The 21,139-nt window shown below is 40.8% G+C and overlaps 1 protein-coding gene across 1 annotated transcript in view; it reads right to left on the minus strand.

Moving 5' to 3' along the window:
* dnajc24 (DnaJ (Hsp40) homolog, subfamily C, member 24) overlaps nt 1-4,896 on the minus strand; it is a 10,587-nt gene extending 5,691 nt beyond the window's left edge. Inside the window, exons 1-3 of the mRNA XM_024280812.2 lie at nt 4,656-4,896; nt 3,112-3,266; nt 2,069-2,204 (exon numbers count right to left, since the gene is read on the minus strand). Of these exons, the coding sequence (XP_024136580.1) occupies nt 2,069-2,204; nt 3,112-3,213 (238 nt within the window). The 5' untranslated portion in view covers nt 3,214-3,266; nt 4,656-4,896. The remainder of the gene's footprint in view (nt 1-2,068; nt 2,205-3,111; nt 3,267-4,655) is intronic.
* Nucleotides 4,897-21,139: the final 16,243 nt, after the last annotated feature.

Consider the following 21,139-nt stretch of genomic DNA (forward strand, 5'->3'; position numbering starts at 1 on the left):
AGGCTGTGCGTAGAGGTGAGCCCAACTATATCTAGTCGGTATCTCTCAACCTCTCGCACAAGCTCAGTCTCCTTCCCTCCCAGAGAGGCAACGTTCCATGTCCCAAAAGCCAAATTCCATGACCGGGGTTTGGGCAGCCGAGGCACTTGCCTTCGACTGCCACCCAAACCACAATGCACCGGCCCCTTCAGAGCTCCCCTGCAGGTGGTGGGCCCACTGGGAAGTGATCCCACGTCGCTCCTTCGGGTTGGACCCGACCGGGGTCCGTGGGAGGAGCCCCGGCCACCAGGCGCTCGCCTCCGAGCCCCAACCCCAGGCCTGGCTCCAGGGTGGGGCCCCGGTGACGCCAATCCGGGCGACGTAGCGGAATCTTTCGTGTTCTTACTCATAAAGGGGTTCTGAACCGCTCTTTGTCTGGCTTGTCACTCAGGACCTGTCTGCCATGGGAGACCCTACCATGGGCAGAAGCCCCCGACAGCATCGCTCCTGAGATCACTCAAGCACTCAAACCCCTCCACCACGTTAAGGTGGCGGTTCAAGGAGGGCATCTAACCACCTGAACCAATTCAGGATCAAACTTAACCCAAAAGAATAAAAGAATCAGTCACTTTTTTATGAAAGCGTTCAGAACCAAAGAGGTTTATGGTTTGTTTTTGTTCTGAAACAAAAGACTCACATCTGTAAAAAAAAAAAGACCCCCCATCTTTTTAGAAAAGTCCAGAAGAAGACAGATCTCATTCAGCTTTCTCTGAGCATCGAAGATCAAAGGGTAAAATTGAAGCCATACCATCAAAAGTATGGAAGTGGTTTTCAAAATAAAAGTCAATACTGGAGTCAACAATGTAACTGCATTACTGGTCTCTTAAATAAAACAAAAAAGCAATTTTCCGAAAGTTTTTTTTCTTTTTCTTCTTCAACACCCTTCATTCTGTAACTTAATTAAAATGATAAAGAAAATGGCATTTGATATTTCATTTTCAAAACGTTATTTAGTAATTTTGTTACATTAATTTATTGACAAATATTACATTTGACATTTAAAATGGATTAACAGAAGTGCTTTTTTATTATAACAATGCAATTGCATTACATGTCTTTTAAATAAAATGAAAAACCAAACCTCTGAACAGTGTTGTTTTTCCTTCTTCAACACCCCTCATTTTGTAACTTCATTCAAATTATAAAGAAAATGGCATTTGATATTTCATTTTCATAAATCTCTTTGTACCAAAATTCAATAAGAAATATCAAATTTGAAAATTAAAATGGATTAACAGAAATGCTTTTTTCCTTTTCACAATGTAACTGCATTACTTGTCTCTAAAATAAAATAAAAAAGCAATTCTACAAACTGTGCTGCCATTTTCTTTATCAATACTGCTCATTCTTTGACATATTTAAAGTTAACAAATGAATTAATTAAATTAATTAAAGTGGGTTGATGACATTGATTAGTCGATCTGAATTCATCTAAGCTCAATAGATCAATAATCGATCCATAAAAGTAGAGATCAATCTAACACATAATGCTAAAGTCTGCTAGCTTGATGCTAATGTATAATGAGATTTCCCTTAGGTCGGCTAATGCAAACACTTGGTTAACGTAAACATACACTGATGACTAAATGAACATCTTTATAAACTCACAGGTGTGAATTTTCCAAACTATTTTAAGTATTTTTTTTAAATAACAATTTGTGGTCTAAGCTCAGTTTTTTGCTCTTCGTTCTTCCAGAATAAGGTGTAATGATATAGCGCAGTTGTCCTCTAGTGGCCAAACGGACACCCCCTCCAGGAGAGGCAGAACAATTGTTGGAGCTTCTCATAATTTCACTAATAACTTTTACAGCTTGTGAACTGTATCAGATTAATATAAATATCTTAAAAACATATATATAGATTATTAATTTATTTCTAAACAAATGTGTTTAAATGTGTAAACTCAAAATTAAATTGAATTGAACTGAGTGGAAAAAAAAGTTGCAGGTGAGTTTCAGAAACTGAAGTGCTTGAGCAAACATGCAGCAGCAAACAATCCTGTGTGAGGACAGATGGAAGTAAAGCCCACCTCTCCTCTGAGAGTCGTACTGCCTCCTCGTGTTCTGGTCGCTGAGGATCTTCCAGGCTGCATCCACCTCCAGAAACCTGCTGACTGCAGACTCTGCTGTTGAGGAGTGCTCTCCCCCCACACGGTCCGGGTGGAACTGAGGACACAGTTCAGCATCACGGTGACTTTGGAATACATAAATGAAGGGCACACTCACACCAAGCAATCTGTATGTGAGGAAAACTTCCAATGTGACAGTTCTGTGAATAATATTGTGATAACTTGCAATATTTGAACAAATAGTACCAACAAAGGAGAACCGATACATAATTTCAATTTCACTACAATGGCTTTATTTAAATAAAAATTAGCATAACTTAAACTATACTCATCTATGTAGGAGAGGACGATCTTCCATGATAGAGCTTCATTCATTACGACATGAAGGGCTCCATCCAATTGGTCGAATGGGTAAAGGGCTTTATTTGATTTGTTAAATACTTCAAGCTGCATGAGAATGTTTTGGTAAACATTTGTAGTAACATTTTTTAATCACATGTTAGGCCACCTTTTGCAATTCATGTATTTCACATGCTGGATCCACGATGATAAATGTAAAATTCATTATGCAGGCCTACTGCACATGAACAAGTTTGGACTTTGTGTGGCTGCTATGATCGCTCCTTTCCATGCATTCAATAAATGAACCGGGTATGGATCCACTGGTGTAAGTAGACACTCGGATGAGGGAATGAACAGCAGGACGTGATGCTTTTTAATACTGGTTCCTTTCTTCTTGATTTTCGCTCAGTGAATCCTGAACGTTTCTATGAATGTAATATTGTGAACGTTCCTAACAAACAGGATCTTTCCTAGCATGTCCACTTCCCTCACAGACACCTGAGTTTAGGAGAGACTGCAGCTGTAACCTAACACCTGCCATGTTTTAAAGCATTTCAAACTGCAGTCTTGCAGTCGTGCAGCCCGAGCATGAGGATTCATCTGGTGTGTTCTGATATACAAAACTTTTTAAAAAAGACAAAAAGAGGGGCGGCTACTTTTACCTGCAAAGCAAGTTGCTGATATCTGCGTCTGAGCTGCTGGACTGAGTCTGAGGGGTGGGCTCCCAGCACGGCGTACAGGTCCGTCTGCGCTGCAGCACACATGCCTGCAGCCGCAGCATATGCTGGCTTCAGCACACGCTTAGCATTTCCAAAGACTTTAGAAAAAAAAAGGAAAACACTGACATAAAAATGGGTGAATACAAGCAGGACAAAGAAAGAAAGACACCCACATGGATGTGTATCATTGCAGACAGAGGAAACAGACCACATCTGACCCAGGCAAGATCTCACTGAAAACCATAAAACTGCCATGAAGACAGGAGTTTCCCTCTATGCCTCTCATGTTTTCACTTTAGCTCATCAGATCAGCAGCTGGGACCACAAAATCAAAGGAGATTGAATGGAAAACACAAGACTGATGATAGGATGAAACAGCAGAAGTACAACAGAGTCTCTCAGCTCTCTGTCTTAGTCTATTCAAATTTCATTCCAAAACCTTTAGGCCACCCGATGGTTTACTTTTGGAGGTGTCATCTGTTGTTCAGGAGTTCAACTTCAATTTTCCACAGAAAGTTTTCCGGAGTTTTCCTGGTGTTTCAGTCATTTTGAACTGTTAATCTGTTTTATGCTCATTAAAATGAACGGAGAAGCTTCAAAAACGGTCATCTTAGTAAAATAAGAAGTCCAGCACAAAAAAAGAGTTTTAAAATAACTGCAGACCATCAGCTCTTCACACTTTCATTTAAAAATGTCCTCTGAGTTAATCAGAATTAAACTTCTGCAACGTTATTAATCAATATTAGTCGCATTTTTTATAACTTAGTCAGTTTATTATTACTTCAAAAGCAATATTAGATGCTTTAGCTAGTTTTACAGCATGGATTCTGGAATTTTGATAGTTTTTTTTACAATTGGATACTTTGTTCTTAACACTTTGACATGTTTGTTGACTTCCTGTTTATAACCTTTTTACAGTAATTAAACAAAGAAAAACATATTTCTCTTGTGCTCTTAAATGGGGTCTGCTTCTTAATACATTATTTTTTCAAACTTAATCCAGTTTCAGTCGTCTTTTTCGTGGACTTGCATCTTTTTAAAAGCTGTTTTATACCCCAGAAAAAGTCATTTTATTGGCTTTTATTTTTATTTTGTATTTTTCTGTTGAGGATTTCTTCAAATGATCTATCCATCAATAAACTGGCTAAGAAAAATAACAACAGTTTATCTTTTTTATGAAATGTGACTTCCTGTCACCATAAGAATAAATATGGATTTGAATCTTTAAGTATAAATTACTTCGTTTTAAAAGACCTAAATTTAGCAAACCACTGATACGCCTATTGTTTAAAAAATGAGTCAACTAATAATTGAATTAGAATTGTTTGAAACAGATTTAAAACAAAGAAATGACTAACAAACAAAAGCTGACAGACACAGTCGGGCTGCGATACTTTCAATTGAAGCCAACAGAACCAGAACCAAGGGTCCAGAAGCTCGTCAATGAATTGAGGTGAGACAGAAGATTCTGAAAGATATTTACTCACTGAGAGTTGTTCAGATCTCAGGTTCTGTCAGTTTCCTCAGTCCCGGAAGTTGTTCCCAAATTGGCTCGCGCTCGCTTTTATTTGTGCTTTTAGTTTGAAAAACAAATAATCACCAATACTGTCAGTAATTACGGATTTATTCCGACTCCCAGTTCAGGTGAACAGCAGTTTGTCTCTGTTATTGACTACACGAATAGGAATCTAACCGAACCACAACAATCCGGTCCTTCCACTTTATAGGTCCCCGGAACTCTAATGACTGAAGAAAATAGTTCCGCTGTAATAAACTTTTTTGAACAACAAAAACAACGACGACAATATTCATCACAATTATTAAACAATTAAAAAGAAAATGTATTTTGCAGAAATTTATTGAGTCTAAGTTACAAAGAAGAATGGAGTAAGTCTTTTGCTCATTAGTAAGGCATACATAAATGAGCATACTGACATAAGAAAGAATAACAATATTCACTCTAGGAAAACTACTGAAGGTGGAGGGAGGGGATGGATGAGGATTTTAGGCTTTAGCAAATAATACTTGAATTAGAAAATTAGAAGTAGGTTAATGACTGAGAGAGCAGTCCATTCTCCCGCTTTCATTCTTCTTTTTGGGCACATATTAAAACTATGGATTGTTTGGACATCACTGAACAAACAGGAAATGTCCTCTCAGTGCCCTACCCTCTGATTTTAACTACACTTTTAATCACACACATCCATTACCCCACATAACATACACAGATATAGGCTCTATAATAGCTAAAAACGATTCGATTCGATTCACAAGAGCCTGAATCAACTAGATTCAATTTTTTTTTGATTCTTCAAATCAATTCAATTTTGAGTTTACGCCTTTGTTTAGAGATACATTAATAACCTACCATATGATTTGAATATATTTATATCAATTTGATACAGCTGACATAATGTAAAACGGATTAGTGAAACAATGAGACTGTTAATAGCATGTAGTGTTACATGGTTTCTCAAAATGAGAAACTAACTGAAACGTTCAGATTGTTAGCATTGTAAACATTGTTCTGTTTCTCCTGGGTGACGTTTCAGTTTGGCCACTAGGTGTCGGTCGGGCTATAGCATTACACCTTATTCCAGAAGAAGAAGACAGTATGAGGAAAAAAAAGTGTTTTAGACCACAAAAGGTTATTTTATCAAATATTTCCTTAAATAGTTCAGAAAATTCATGCATGTGAGTTTATAAAGATGTTCATTTAGTCAGTAATGTATGTTTAGGTCGACCGAGCGTTAGCATTAGTCGGTCTTTGGGATATTGTGCTAAATCAATTTATATTTTTTATGAATCAATTATTGATCTATTAAACTTAAATCAATTCAAATCAATTAATCGATTTACTAACCCAGCCCTAGGGTCACACAAACTCAGTGGTGGTGGCTTCGTCCCTTGAGTCCTGGCTTCCGGCACCCGGCAGCCCTCTCCACACAAGGGGAGAGAGGGTTCTCTGGCAAGACCATGAGCCAAGGATCATATCACATCTGAGCCTGGGGGGGTGTCTGTGTCCCTGTGGTGCTGGTTCTGGTCATTGCTCTTGAGCGCTGGGTCTCTTCAAATTCCAAGAGAGCCTGGTTAGCCCATGTTTACCATCCTCATTGGGGAGAAAAAAAATTAAAATTTAACAGAACTTTTCAGTGTCTGTATTACATTGAGCAGTGCATTTCTTTTCTTAGCACATTCCATCATGGTTTCTTTACTTTTTAACATATGACAAATTTAGTTGCATTGCCAGGGTTCGTAACCTAAAATTTAACATTTCACTTTTTTGGGGGGACAAAATTCCTCTCATGATAAAGCTCAGACAGTGGCAGAGTTGAACACTGCAGCATGCTTTAGTCTTGCAGAGGCGTTGTTTTGTGTCAGCCACGTAGCTGTGCTCTCTGATGTTAAGAGAAGGAATATTTAGCAGTAATGGACCCAGACAGTTCACATGAGGAACTCCAATGTGTTCATCATGACACAAAAAAAGGAAAATGGGAGTTCTATACTTTCAACAACATCAGTGTTGTTTTGCTTTGATGTAAACTCCACTGCTTCTGTCCTGAAAGTCCAATGTACTATCTTAGTGATTATTTCAAATAAATACTTTTTAAATGGTGTGTTTTTCATCTCCAGGCAGGCAGGAAAGAGCAGTATGTGACCACATGCTGGGATATGTGTCCGAGCAGAAATGATCTGTTAATTGAAATGGGATCAGAGGGGGAAGAGGTGCTACTGTGACACCTACAAGCCCTCTTCCTGTCTGTCACTTTGTGACTCCTAACAAGACCTTGACGGCAAAAAGGAGAGCAGAAAGACACGGGTGACTGACATTTTTATGCAGCTAATAATTTCTTCATTTTGGGTAAATTAAGACCAATTAGTAAAGTGAAAAAAAAATTGCTGACAGAATGGAGGGTCTAACTAACCAATACTCAAAAGAAAGGAGATCCTGTGTAGACTCACAGAACATGGGTCCTGTGTCACAATCAGGTAGGCAGGATAGAACCCAAATGCAGGAAGAACCACAAGTGAAAATGTGGCAAAGCCCCAAGGATTGATTTCTACTGAATATTAAACTCCCCATCCAACCCTCCAAGAAGCAAGAAGCTGTCAAACTGTGTAGACTGAGCCGCTTGTCCACATGTACTTGAGCAGGTGAGGGCTTGAGGAGATGGGGCTGGAGATCAGTCCTTAGTCAGGTTAAGTTTGCTTACATGAGATATTGGATGGATCCTTAGGGTGGAAGGAATTTCCAACTTAACTGCAACAGTGTTAATGATTTTGATGATGGTAAAGGGTCCAATACAACATGTCTGTGGTTTTTTTGGATGCTTCTTTCAGAGGCACATCAAAAGAAGAAAGCCACACTCCCACCTTGTGCTCTGGAGCAGCAAACCATTGGCCGATAACCACTGTAGAAAGCCTCTCTTGGTTCCTTAGAAATGGATCATGAAAGATCCTCCAGGTATGTTGGCGGTGCCTTACCAAAGCTGCATGATCAGTTGTGGATGTTGAATGCTCTTGGTGTGGGAAGAGGGGTGTTTGGTATCTATGGGCTGTCTGGACAGGAGAAAAGCCTGTGGAGTTGACAGAGCATTATGGGAGCATTCCGCCCTTGTAAGTTGTAAAGACCATGCGCAGAGTAGTCTCCAGATCCTGGTTGTAGCACTCTACCTGGCCATTAGTCTGAGGATGGAACCCAGAGCTCAGACTGACTTTGATCCCAAGGAGTTTGCTGAACTCTTCCCAGAAGGCTGCCACAAACAGAGGTCCCTGATCAGAGGTAATGTTTTCAACTTGGAGGAACACATTCTGAGACACAACTACAGCTAGTTCTTTGGTAGATGAAAAGTTTGACATATATACAACATGAACCAACTTTGAAAATCTGCCATCAATGATCAAAATAATGGTTTTACCTCTGGATCTGAGAAGTCCAGTGATGAAGTCTGACCACAGTCTGGAAGGCCCATGTAGAGGCTGTAGGAGTCCAGCTGGAGGGGTCCTGGAAACTTAACACAAGCACACACAGGATAGGAAGTTGCAAAACCCCTTATATCAGATGACATGGAGGGCCACCAAAAACGCTGAGGTACTAAGTAGGAATCTGAGTCATTCCAGGATGGCATGCCAGGTGAGAGGAGTGTCTCCATTTCAGCCCTTGGGTTTGCAGACTTGAAGGACCATTAAGAAGAGCAGAGATGTCACATACAAAAGCTTTGACGTGACATTTAAGACTTCAACAAGAGGTCCTAAGAACTCGGAGGCATGATGGTGGTCCTCCCCTTCCCGACATTCAACTTCCTTCTCTCTCTGGTGCTGGCAAGGCGGTGCAGCAGGCTTAGTGTTCTTGCTGCCAGGCTGGTAGTAGAGGGAGTGAAGCAAAACCTGTCAAAAACTGTACCCAATATGCCTGATGGGAATTTAGTCTCTTGGCAGAATGGATGTACTCCAGGTTTTTGTGGTCCATCCAGACCAAGATGAGTTCTGCCAGTTTAATCAGACAGTATGATGCTGTTGGAAGTGAGGGGGGGGGGCAATGGGATGGGGCATGGCACACTAAACATCCAATTTTTACTTGCTTTTTACTGTTTTTGTTGGATTATTTATTATTTTCAACATATTCTTTATCCATTTATTCTTTTAATATGTGTTTCAATCTGTGTGACGGATCAAATGGGTGAATGAGGTAGAAGATTCCCATAGATCAATAAAATATCTAATCTAATCTGATCTAATCTAATCTAAATCATCAAAAAATATTTATTCTAGCCATCACCCTTGACCTGTAGAGGCAGCAATAACATGAATGTTAAGAGCAGAAGAAGAGGGGAGGAGGATGGAGAAGACAGGTGGAGGTAAAAACAGATGAATTTGTCTCTGGAAGTGGAATGAAACAGGAAGAGAAGCTTAGGTGAATATAACTTGAAACACTGAAGATAATCGCATGATTACAAGATTCAAAAATGCTGTGTGTGTTTGTGGTGCTAACACTCACATGTAGAGCAGCTGGTCATTAGAAATGTGTGATCCAAAGAAACCACATAGACAACAATAACAACAGCAGCAGTCTCATTAAAGTCAGAAAAGAACAACCAGGCAGAGTGACGCACACACACACACACACACCTGCCTACCTGTGTGTGATCACAAACCTGTTGTTAATTACAAAAGACAAATAGACATGATAAACAAGCTGAATGATACAAGCACTTTTAATGTGGTGGTTAGAATCACTGACCCTCACACTGTCCCTGCAGTCGATCCGAGCGTGCAGACGGACTGACGGACAAAGTCTTCAAGAAGAGAGAGAACAGATGTTCATTAGAAAGGTGTCATCTAAAATAACAGTAATCAACTATTTCAAAAACAACAACACACAAAGAGCCCTCTCATTAACTGAATCTCCTGCTGCTGTTATTGTCTCTGAGAAGCAAACTCACAGATGGCAAAAATATTATTTCTTCGATTTACCCACTGAGGTGTGATGCTGTTCATGGGCGCACCGGCTCACGTTGTCTCTGGCCTGAAAGGGCTTTTGAGATGAAGACTTCATTCTTAATCATCGGTCCCGCTGAACGCCAGTGGAGTGGATGTGGAGCAAAAGAAGAATGAAGCTTTAAATGGAAACCACAGACTGATCAGTCCTGCTGTCACAAGGCAGTCTCAGACTCTTTCAGCAGGCGACACTCCAGGAGCATCAAAGGCCAAGAAACCCGGTCCAGGTCGGCTTCATCAGATCATCACTTTACCAGCAATTCAATGTGAATCAACAAAGATGCAGAAGAACTCAAATCTCAGTAAAGACTTTGATGCCCCCAAAGAATGCATTAAATATAACAGCCTTGTTAGATGCTTTCAAATGTGGTTCTATAAAAAAAATAACTGTGTAAGAGACAAAAAAAATGGTTATATTTGTAAATTTTTTGAGTATGTCTTTTTTTTTTTTTTTTAAATCATTGTGAATCAGGAGGGCTGCACGGTGGTGCAGTGGTTAGTGCTCTTGCCTCACAGCAAGAAGGCCCCGGTTCGACTCCCGGCTGGGACCTTTCTGTGTGGAGTTTGCATGTTCTCCCCGTGCATGCGTGGGTTTTCACCGGGGACACCGGCTTCCTCCCACCGTCCAAAAACATGCTTCATAGGTTAATTGGCGACTCTAAATTGCCCGTAGGTGTGGATGTGAGAGTGAATGTGTGTGTGATTGAGGCCCTGTGACAGACTGGCGACTTGTCCAGGGTGAACCCCGCCTTCGCCCTTCAGTAGCCGGGATAGGCTCCGGCGCCCCGCGACCCCGACAGGGAAGAAGCGGTCAAGAAGATGAATGAATGTGAATCAGGAGCAGACAAAAAGTGCCATTTGAAAAAGAACATATTAGCAACATACAAAGTATGCTGGGCAGAAAACAAACTCCCTTCTCTGCTCTGGGGAGGGGAAAGGGGGCGGGGTTGCTCCGCACAAATGGTCCAGTCTACAACTCAGAGGTGAATTTCTATTGAACTCCTGCTGCTCTGCAGAAACTATGACCTAGAAAATGACATGCTTTTTTTTATTTTGCCAAGAAATTGAATAATTAGGATTAAAAGACAACTGGGAATGGTTTTACAATAAATGATTGGAGTGAGGCTATTTTAGACTGGTTCTATATAAAATGCAGTTTGAAGTTCAGTCTGCATTAGACTTTAAAGGTTTCTGACATTCTGCACTATTTGCAGTTATTCCAGCTCTGTCTTAGGATCAAGCATGCTCCAATCTTCAGTTCTTTCCAAATAACAATACAGAAAGAGTTTGACCTGCAAGCTGTAGGTATGTTGGACCATTGGAGCTGTTATCACAAACATTTGACAAGGCCAAACCTGAAATGTAACACGTATGAGCTTCAAACTCCCATGAAAATATATTTCGATGGGCAAAGATCCTGTGTTCTCCTCACATCTGAGTTGAGTAAAACAGTTTCTGTGAGTGCTTTCATCACATCCAAGAAATCCTCCTCCTCAGAGAGGCGTTGCATTCCAAAATGAAGAACCTTGGAGAGAGGAGAATCAGGTGCATCTGTGTCACATCCTCGCTGAGCGCCGCAGAGAGACACCAGTAAGCAGAGCCAGGAGGCATGTTGACATAATGAGAGAAGTTTGGCTGCCACCTGCTTCCCTCGAACGGCCTGATGAGATGTGTTTGATTGCTGGCTGTGGCTTGTGCTGTGAAACTCGTCAAGCTTAAGTCAATTGGCCAACTGGTAACCAACCAATTAAACCAATTAAAGGGTAACCAACCAGGAAGTTGGAGGCTGACTCCACCCACTTCCAAAATGTGAAAATCCAGTCAGAGGGGCGGGGCTTGGGGGCAGGACTGTTATCATTACTGGAGCTGCAGATCATGACGTTGGACCTCTGAAATGACATGGGACTTAAATGGTTTGACCAATCTCGAAATTCAACTGTAATATGTCAATTCAACCTGTAGGGGGCAGCACACCAACAGTTTTTGACTATATTTTCAAAAGTTAAAAGAGTTACTATTAATTTGTCAAAAATTTGGCAATGATCAACAGACAGCCCCATTTATAGAGGTCAACAGAAAAAAGTTGATTTAGGGGCTGGTTACCTTTTAACATTAAACATTAAATGGGTTAAGTTTGAGTTTTGTCCAGTGTGTCATGTAAATAAAAATCCCATGATCCTCTCTGGATTAGGTTAGGATATAGTGACAAAATGGCAATCCAGCTATGTACCTATATTTTTCCGAATTCTTTATTTTTGGCCACTTCTTCACTCTTAAATTCACAAAGCAATTAAATGACTTTTATCATGCTATTCTTAAGCCTTTCAGAGTAAACTATGTTCATATATAGGGTAATATATTACCTTTGGCCCACTAAAGAACTATTTTTTTATGAATTATGAGTTACTTTCGTGACTCTTTCAAAATCTGGAAGTAAGACGACTTTTTCTCTGAGGCTCCGCCTTTTGCTCCTTGTGGGTGTCGCCCATTTCAAGACGTCAACCTAGAGCCGCCCTCGGCAGCGTGTGGTTGTTGTTTCTCCAGATTAGGTGAAAAAGGAACCACTTCTTCTCATCAGAGTCAATGCAGACAGTCAATGTGTGTGTTAGTCTGTGCTGGCAGCACTGGCTCTTCCTGTAAGGAGCTGCTCCCCCACGTTTATATGTCTGTATAGAAAAATTTCCATTTGGTTTTGTCCAAAGCGAGCCTGCTGTTTACCATAGGAGTTAAAACATTTGGGGGAAACAGTTCAGTCAAATCCAGCAGCAGAAGCAATCATTTAGCACTTCACTCCCCCTGTCTCTGAGAGAGAAACCTGATCATACTTCACTGGATTGTTGCGCTCACTGTTCACCAAAGTGCACACACACTGTTAACCTGTGTGCTGGCATGAGTGTGTTAGGAGTGAACTGGGTGTCATGAACATATTAGTTGGAGTGCTGAAGCATAAGTGCAGGGCATGTGCAGGAACTCGTGCATGCAGTAAACCAATTCTACGTGTGTGTGTACTGAGGCGTTCACTTGTGTTAATTGGAAGTGTGTGTGAACTCAAGAAGAGCTTTAAGTTTATTAAAAGTCTGATAGGTGATAGCTTAGTCTTTCATGTCTTTTGTTCCAGTTTCTTCCAGGGGAGCAAACTTTCCTGTAGTCTTCAAGTGAGATGAAGACTTTAGTTTCTACATTGCTTCCTGACAATTATTCTTCTCTCGTACTCAAAAATGGACTGGACTCTCATATCACCCATGGCAACCTGTCAAAACGGCAAGAAATAATTGCTTTTCAAACATGTGATGCTCCTGTTTTTGTAGTTCAATAAACCTGTGGCAGGTAGCAGGATTTGGCAGCATAGTAATCGAGGTATAAAATGTCTGATACTGTTATGGATCAAATAGAAGAAAAAGAGCAGGCTTCAGGAACACAGCCTAAGATCGTAACCAGTACCCTAAAAATTAATACAATGACAAAGATAGCTAAAAAAAAATATCAATAGTATTTCCACCATTTGACAGAGATGTCTCATGCTCTTCACTAGCCTCATGATGATGTTCTGAGTTAATATGTTCCATTCTTCCATAAGTGCTACATGCAGTTCTGCCAGGTCACTCTAGGTTGGGGAACAACCATCCAGTCTCTGGTCCCAGACGTTCTTTGTGGGGTTCAGGTCAGAGGACATTGCTGGTCATCCCATATGAAGCACTCCCACTTCCTGAAGTCTGACTGTGATAATTCTGGTACCATGTGGTGCAGCATTATCCTCCATGAACAGAACGTTGGGCGTGTTGGTGTACTTGGGGGATAATGATGCTTCAATGATGTCTCTGAGGTATGAAAGAGTGTGACCGGATCATCGACAAAAACCGAATCTATTTTGCTCTGACTGTGATGGCTGCCCAGACAGTTGTACCTCCTCCACCAAACTGAACCCTGGGGACCATATTGACCTCGATGTACCACTCACCTCACCTTCAACCATCAATTCTGTGAAAGGTGATCCAACACTCATCAGTGAACAGGACGGTAGACCGTTGTTGCAGTGTCCAGGTCACATAGTCTAGTACTACAAACGTTCATGGCATTGTCTTGGTGTCAGTGGAGTCACCTGTAATTGTCGTCTGTCATTCGAGTCAGAGCGATGGAGTTGGTTGTGAATAGTTTGTCTGTAAACCTCGGTACTCTCATGTCTGGTAAACGGGCCTAATTGTTTGAGTGCAGAAGTCCTTAGGTACTGTTCATGGTTCTGGTCTGTCACTCGTTCACTCCTGGGTCTGTCACAAACTCTGACAGTAGCTCTGTGTCTTGATAACACTTTGAGACAAACCAAGTTCACCTGCAACACCTGACTGTCTACTACCAACTGCTATGCCCAGGTGTGCTGCTCGTCCGTTAAGCCACGTAGTGTCTTCATGGCTGCTTTGTTCCTAAATTGTGGAATAGACCTGAAGATCTGTGAGTATCTGCCTCTGTAGAGATTTTTAAATATAAACTAAAGACTCATTTTTTCAACTTAGCTTTTATATCAGTCATATAACCGACTTGTTTATTTATATGTTGGGCTTTTAAGGACTTTATGGCTTTTATAGTTTATCATTTTTATGTTTTCATATCTTGTTTAGCTTTTAATTGTATGAAATTCCTCATTGAATTTTAGCCACAGTGTGGCATTAATGTATTTTATTTTGTCATTTTTATAGTTTTTTTGTCTTTCGATTTTTATTGTTTTAACTAATGTTTTATCTATGCAGTGCCTCCTCAAATTTTAGCCACGTTTCCATTATTTTCTATTTTTTACATCTGTTTTAGTATTGCTCTTTTATCTATCTTACAACTTCTTATGTTTTAACTAATGTTTATGTCTTTTTTTTGTTCAGCACCTTTTGTTCAACAGCAAAGTAGATGAAAAGTGCTACATAAATAAAGTAATTGATCATTATGTGTAAAACTCTAAATGTTGTGTGGCTGTCAACCCAATGAAATTGAGTATTCCCCATCTAGTATTCTAACAATATCCCTGTCTTATTGTAAGTGGCATAAAGCTGAAGAGAAGATGGAAATGCTGCAGATTTCACATTATGAGCAGTTTTGGCACACTTCTCTGTGACTAAAAGCTGAAATCTGGTTTCAACACTTGAAGCTGGATCAGGACATTGTGAAAAGAATGGCCAGTTTCTGTGGCTTCTCCTGGATCTGGAGTATAACACTTCTGCATTAAGAGGATGTTGGAAGTGTTAGGAGATATGGATGGAAAGAAGAGCAGCAGGGCGGGGTTGGAAGATTTTTATAATGAAGTGCACAATTTGGCAAAGCAAACATTACTGTCGGTTTTACAAACAAAAAAAAAATTATTTGGTAACTAAGAGAAGTGGCTTTTGTAAGCTTTTTGCTAAGAATTACTTGATCAGAGGATTTTGCAGACTTTCAGAAGCAAAATTAAAGTCCTATGACAATGGTTTTCATTAAAAAAACATTCCCAGTTGTGTTTTAATTATGATTATGAAGTTTTTAACCAAAATTCCACAACTTAAATGTCTTAAAAAGCTGCTTTTCAAGTTGATCTGAAGCTCTCATGTTGATAATTTCCAGCTATCCATCTCTTTATCAATGGTAGAAAATGACAAAAATGTGACTTCCCTGTAATTCATCTCAGTATAACAAAGCTCACTGAATTGAGCCCACCATTCCCACCCACCCATCATGGGATGCACTCGCCCTTAAAAATGACTGTTGTCCTACAAATCATCTAATGAAGTACTTGTCAACAAGCACATTATTTTATTATGCTTCTGCTTTGGGTAATTTTCTGCTTCATAGTCTCATCACTGTGCTCACTGAAGCATAGAAATCTCACTCTGCAATTAGACATGGGCCTGCGACAGAAAGCTACTATAAAAAAGTTTGCATCAAACTTTGAGCTGATTTTGTGGTTTTAGTGTCACTCTGAGTCCAACACCTTCATCTCAGCATTGCTACACAAATAGAGCAGAACTCTGAGAATGTCACTGTGACGTTTACTCACTTTGTGCTTCCGATTGTTCAAAGAAACGTGGATATTGGCTTGATGCTTACTTTTACTTAATACAAGTGTGTGATTGTTCAAGTTCTGTCTGTAGACTTTGCTTCACAAACAGAATCACTGAGCTCACAGTCTGCTTTGTTTTTACCATTGCATCAAATAATAAAATATGTTAAACATTGAGGTTTTTATCGTTTTTATCTGTGTTTGCTAAAAACAATTAATGTTGAAACAATGTTTGTTAAATTACAGTCATGCTTATAAATATATACTTTATCTAGAGATATTTGGATTTTATGTAAAAAAAAATGTTTTAACTGTTATGGTCATCTGTCGCTCATCATTAATAACTAAATAATAATCTTTTAATTATTTAAGTTTGACGATTTGGACGATTTCATTAACATCTATGGCAGAGTTTTGAGTCACATTCTCCAACTTTTTTATCCAAACACACATGGTGAACCACACAATCTCGTCCTCACTGGAACACACACGCACCTAATGAAGTGTAAATGGTTGTCTTTCCAGGCCTGCACCACACAAATGGAATTTGCTCTTAATGAAACATGTTCTGAGGCTCACGTACACCTCACAGGTTTAAAAGGTGTCATTTGTCCGCTTCAGTGGCTACGCTGAATATTCACCCTGACAGTTCTCACAAAGGAGACACTGTGCAGAGCAGAGGAATCACTGTCAGAGGAAGAACAGAAGAAACATCAAGTCTGTAGCCAGCTTCAAACCACGGAGCTGAAAGGAGTTAAAGATGATGCAAAGGTCAGAGAGAACAATGATTTTCACCGTCACCCGCTGTTGAGCAGAATCAGTCTGTGTGTGCGTGTTGGTGTCTATGTGGGGGTGTGTAGGTGTGTGTGTGTGCAGGGGTGTACATTTGTGTGTGAATGTGTATGCATGTGTATGTGTGGACATATATGTGTGCATTTAAGACATATTTGTAATTGAGATTTTTTAGAGATGATCTGATAAGTGGTTATAAAACTTTCGGGCCCCACGAGGGATGAAGACCAGTATGTGTGTACGTGTTCACGTGTGTGTGTGTGTGTGTGTGCATGTCTATGATGGTGCATGCATTTATATGTGTGTCAGAGTGTGTGTATTGTGTGTATGTGTGAACTACACCAGATGCTCTCATTTTCACCTTCAAATCTGTTAGTGTAGTACCAGCATGATGGGTGGTGTGTGTGTGTGTGTGTGTTTTTTTTCAAGGGAAGTGTTTTGGCCCCGTTTACCTGATTAGTTCTAAAACACACAAACACACAGAGTGAACAAGAGGTATTTGTGGTAAAGGGATTTGAAATGTGTCACTAAAAGGTTCCACAGGTTTGGTGTTGCTGCAGGTTCTCGGCTCATGCTGGGGCTACGATGTGGCTTCCCCACAATAATAGGAGGTAAAAAACCAAATGAGTGACTCAGACCAAGACTGACAGTCTCCAGCCCCGCGCTGCATAAGAGGAATAAAATGGATCCATCCATCTTCTTTTTTTTCTAAACCTGTTTTACTTCATGCAGGGTCACAGGGATCCTGGAACTTACCCAGCTGCTAAAGGGTGAAGACGGGACACACTTTGGACAGTCCACCAGTCCATCAGAGAAAATGGTTTAAAGCAGAGAGAGATCAGCAGGATCCAGCTCTGATGGATGAGTCATAGTTTCAGGTCTCCTGAACTTGATTGTTGTTTTATGGGAACAAGCTGACAGGAGGAAAACTTTCATCCCAGCCAATCTTGAAGAAGATGCTCCAGGAGGTACAGCGTACTTCTGACTTTTTCAAGAGCTGAAAGAAAAAATACACAAGGTGTGACAGCAAAACTGTTTTCTGCCCTTTATGCTATTCTTAATTTTTATACTTTATTCATTCATTTTCCTGACCGCCTCGTCCCTTTGCCCACTCTCACATCCACACCTAGGGGCAATTTAGTGTCACCAATTAACCTATGAAGCATGTTTTTGGACGGTGGGAGGAAGCCGGAGTCCCCGGTGAGGGCCCACGCATGCAAGGGGAGAACATGCAAACTCCCTACAGAAGGGTCCCAGCTGGGAGTTGAACCGGGGCCTTCTTGCTGTGAGGCAAGAGCGCTAACCACTGCGCCACCGTGCAGCCCCTTTTTATACTTTATTTATTTGCAAACTGTCTTGTATGTTGTTTCACCTCTCTCAATATTTCAGATGTTTTTGTACATTTTCAGCTTGTTAAAGAGACACATTAACTCATATTCAGACTGCCCTGGAAAAAATTAGAAAAACTTTGGGTTTTCTGTTTCTGGATGACATCTGATTTCACTCCAAGTGGAACACTGGTGACTATAAAAATGGCTGCAGAACATCACGTTTTTGATTTCCTGGAGTCAAGACCTCATCTGCTTCATTACAAATTAATAAACAACTCTGTTCCTGCTCACCAAGAGTTAACACAGCCATCCACTGTCCCATCGTGAGAACATGGATTCATTCAGCTGCTGCTCCTCAGAGATCCGGTCTTGTGAGACGAGAACCCAGTGGAGAAATCTGGAATACATTTTTGGCAAAAATGTTGGGACTTTCTGAGACTAAAACAGCATCAAGACAGGTTGGATGTGTCTGTGTGTTTACTGGGCAAGCTCTGTATTTCAGACAGAAGGACAATCAATGGACTCAAATAACATCTAAAGTTAAATCACTTGGAAACACAATCGGTGCCTTCAGCTAACGAGCATGTCAGAACATACACGCTACCTGTGTTTGTGTGTACATGTGTTTTTGGAATGTATTGGTACGAGTGTGTTGTGTGTGTGTTTGTGCAAAGTCAGTGCATGTGTGAGACCTGTCTTGTGTGCTTGACTGGCTGCATGTAGACTTCATGTCTTTTTGTCATTTAGAATGAAAGCCATTGGACATGCAAACACACACACACACACACCCACCCAAACACACACACACACACACCCGAGTCCACTCCAGCAGGAGGCCCTGGACATACATCTCTTTTCTCCCCCACTTATCACTCTGCTGGGCTGAACATGGATGTCTGTCTCTTTTTTGCTACTGCAGCCACAGAGAGATCATTTGCTCCCATGTTTTATGTGTTACAGCAGATAAAGACTTTGTCGACACACATTATAGAGGCAACAGTGGTGATGAAGAAGAGCGGTCAAACTAATTGGATACATGCAGGTGTGGTTGCTGCTTTGCTTACCCATGTGTCAAAGTGTCGGGCGAGACACTGAACTGCTTTGCTCCTGGTGGTTACAGGTTAGTGCTGTGTGGGGTAGCCAGACACCAGAGGATGGTAGTGTGAGGATGACTATGGTGATGGTGAGGAAGATGAAGAGGATAAAGGTAGAACTGAGGACCAAGAGGTGGAATTTAAAAAAGGAAGAATAAGTGTTTGATGATTCTTTGGCAGGAGTTGAATCAGTCCACAGAGAGAGGAGCTGTGGTTTGGATGAGGAACGTTGGAGTTGTTCAGAACATGAATGAGAGCTGGAAGACAATGGTGAGATGTTCTGAAGGAGAGGAATTCAAGATCAAGGTGGGACTTCACTGAGGATCAGCTTTGAGCTCTTTCTTTTTGAAGGGGACCTGGCTGCAGAAAGGTTTGGCATCCAGACATCATTAGCCAGAAGTGGTAATTTTTCAAGTTTTTAGCTTTGTAACGCCTTTTATTAAAACTTTTTAATGTTAATAAACAGAATGAGCTTAATTTTTTTAAACTAATCATTGTATTCCTTTCAAAACAGATATTAAGGTCAGGTTTGTGTGTTAACCCTTTTACACAGCAACTTTTTCCAATGTTTAAGGTCCTTTGAGAACAGTACGTGTTCAATGTTTTTGACACAATTGTGTCACTGAGAAAAACAGCTTTGCGCTGGTATAAAGTGTTTTAAATTAGTAATGAAAAGTATTGCAAACCAGCGCAATGCTGCTTTTCTGTGCAAATCAGTGGATTCATGTTGGTTGTGCAAGGAGTTACTGTGTGTCAAAAGGCATAGTAGGTTTGACAGAGACATCTCTGTTGTTCAAGGTTTAAAGCTTAAAATGTAAATAAAGAAAAACTAAACAAAAACACACACAACTGTTAGTTAAATTCTTTTTTTTTATCCCCCCCCCAAAATGTATTTTTTCCAAATTGGGGGTGGGGTGAGGGGTTGAAAGTGATCTTCTGGTTCTGGTCGAAGACTTCTGGTTCCTGCTTAAGATGGCAGCCAGACATTTTCCCCGGCCTGGTCTTCCTGTTCTTGTTTGCCGTGATGACGGACGGACTGACAGATTAGGATAAGCAGGAACCTGTGTGGATCATGATGTTTGCAGATGACATTTTGATCTATATTGAGAGAATGGGAGCAGGTGGAGGCACATCTAGAGAGGTGGAGATTTGCTCTGGAAAGGAGAGGAGTGAAGGTCAGCTGCAGAAAGACAGAGTATCTGTGTGTAAATGAGAGGAACTCCAGAGGAACGGTGAGGTTTACTGGGAACGGAGGCAAAAGGAGGACCAAAGAGGAGGAATTATGGGTGTAGTGAAGGACGACATGAGGGTAGTTGGAGTAAGTGAGGAGGATGGAGAGGAGAGTGTTAGATCTAATTCTTCCCAACCATTGTTCCTGAGATCTACCTCCGATTTCACAGTTTCTTTAGTTATTCTGATTAGCAGACTTAAGTGTCTCCTTATTCTGATTGAACACTGGACCCAGCTGATCCGCAGCAAGAAGTGCAGGAGGAGCTGGAAACAAGGCAAAGTGGATTAGATGAAAGTGGATGATTTTCTATGGCGACCCCTAAAGGGAACAGCCAAAAGCAAAGAAGAAAAATTTAGTCTATGAGATGCACTTTTATGTGATTCCAATGATAATTCAAACAATAATGTTATGATTGGGAGCAGGAATCCATGCAGCTGTACTTGCTGCTGTCTAAAGAGTCTTCTTGGAGCACAAAGACACAGAACTGTGAGTGCTGCTCAAAAGCAGCGTCCTGAGCAAAAGACTCAAACTTCTGCAGGAGTAGTAGGATTGAAAGCTGACATGATGATAGAAAGTGAATCTAGAGAAAGAGTGAAAAAGGGGCAAAAACAGTGAATGAGCAGAAGGAGTTGATAATTGTGTTTCTGACAGGGGAGGCAGAGTGGGGGCTGAGTTGCTAATATTGTATGTGATGTTGGTATTGATCAGTCACACAGTCAGAGAGGCAGGACGCGACATCATGACCTGACACCACGGCTAATCGAAAACTAATTCCCTGTCTCCATCATCATCATCATCATCATCATCACCTCCACTATTGTCGGCCTCGTCATCATCTCTCTATCCCAAAACCACACACACACACACACACCGAGCCGTGATCGACCAGGCCAGCAGCTATTATCTGCACAGGTTTGGCCTGGAGAAAGATGTCTGTCTCCAGAAGACAGTTTTATGAGCACTGCTGTCAGAATCTGACAAGAAGCTCCATAATATCATCCATAATCAT

Source organism: Oryzias melastigma, linkage group LG6 (assembly GCF_002922805.2).
Source record: "Oryzias melastigma strain HK-1 linkage group LG6, ASM292280v2, whole genome shotgun sequence".
Taxonomy (NCBI): domain Eukaryota; kingdom Metazoa; phylum Chordata; class Actinopteri; order Beloniformes; family Adrianichthyidae; genus Oryzias; species Oryzias melastigma.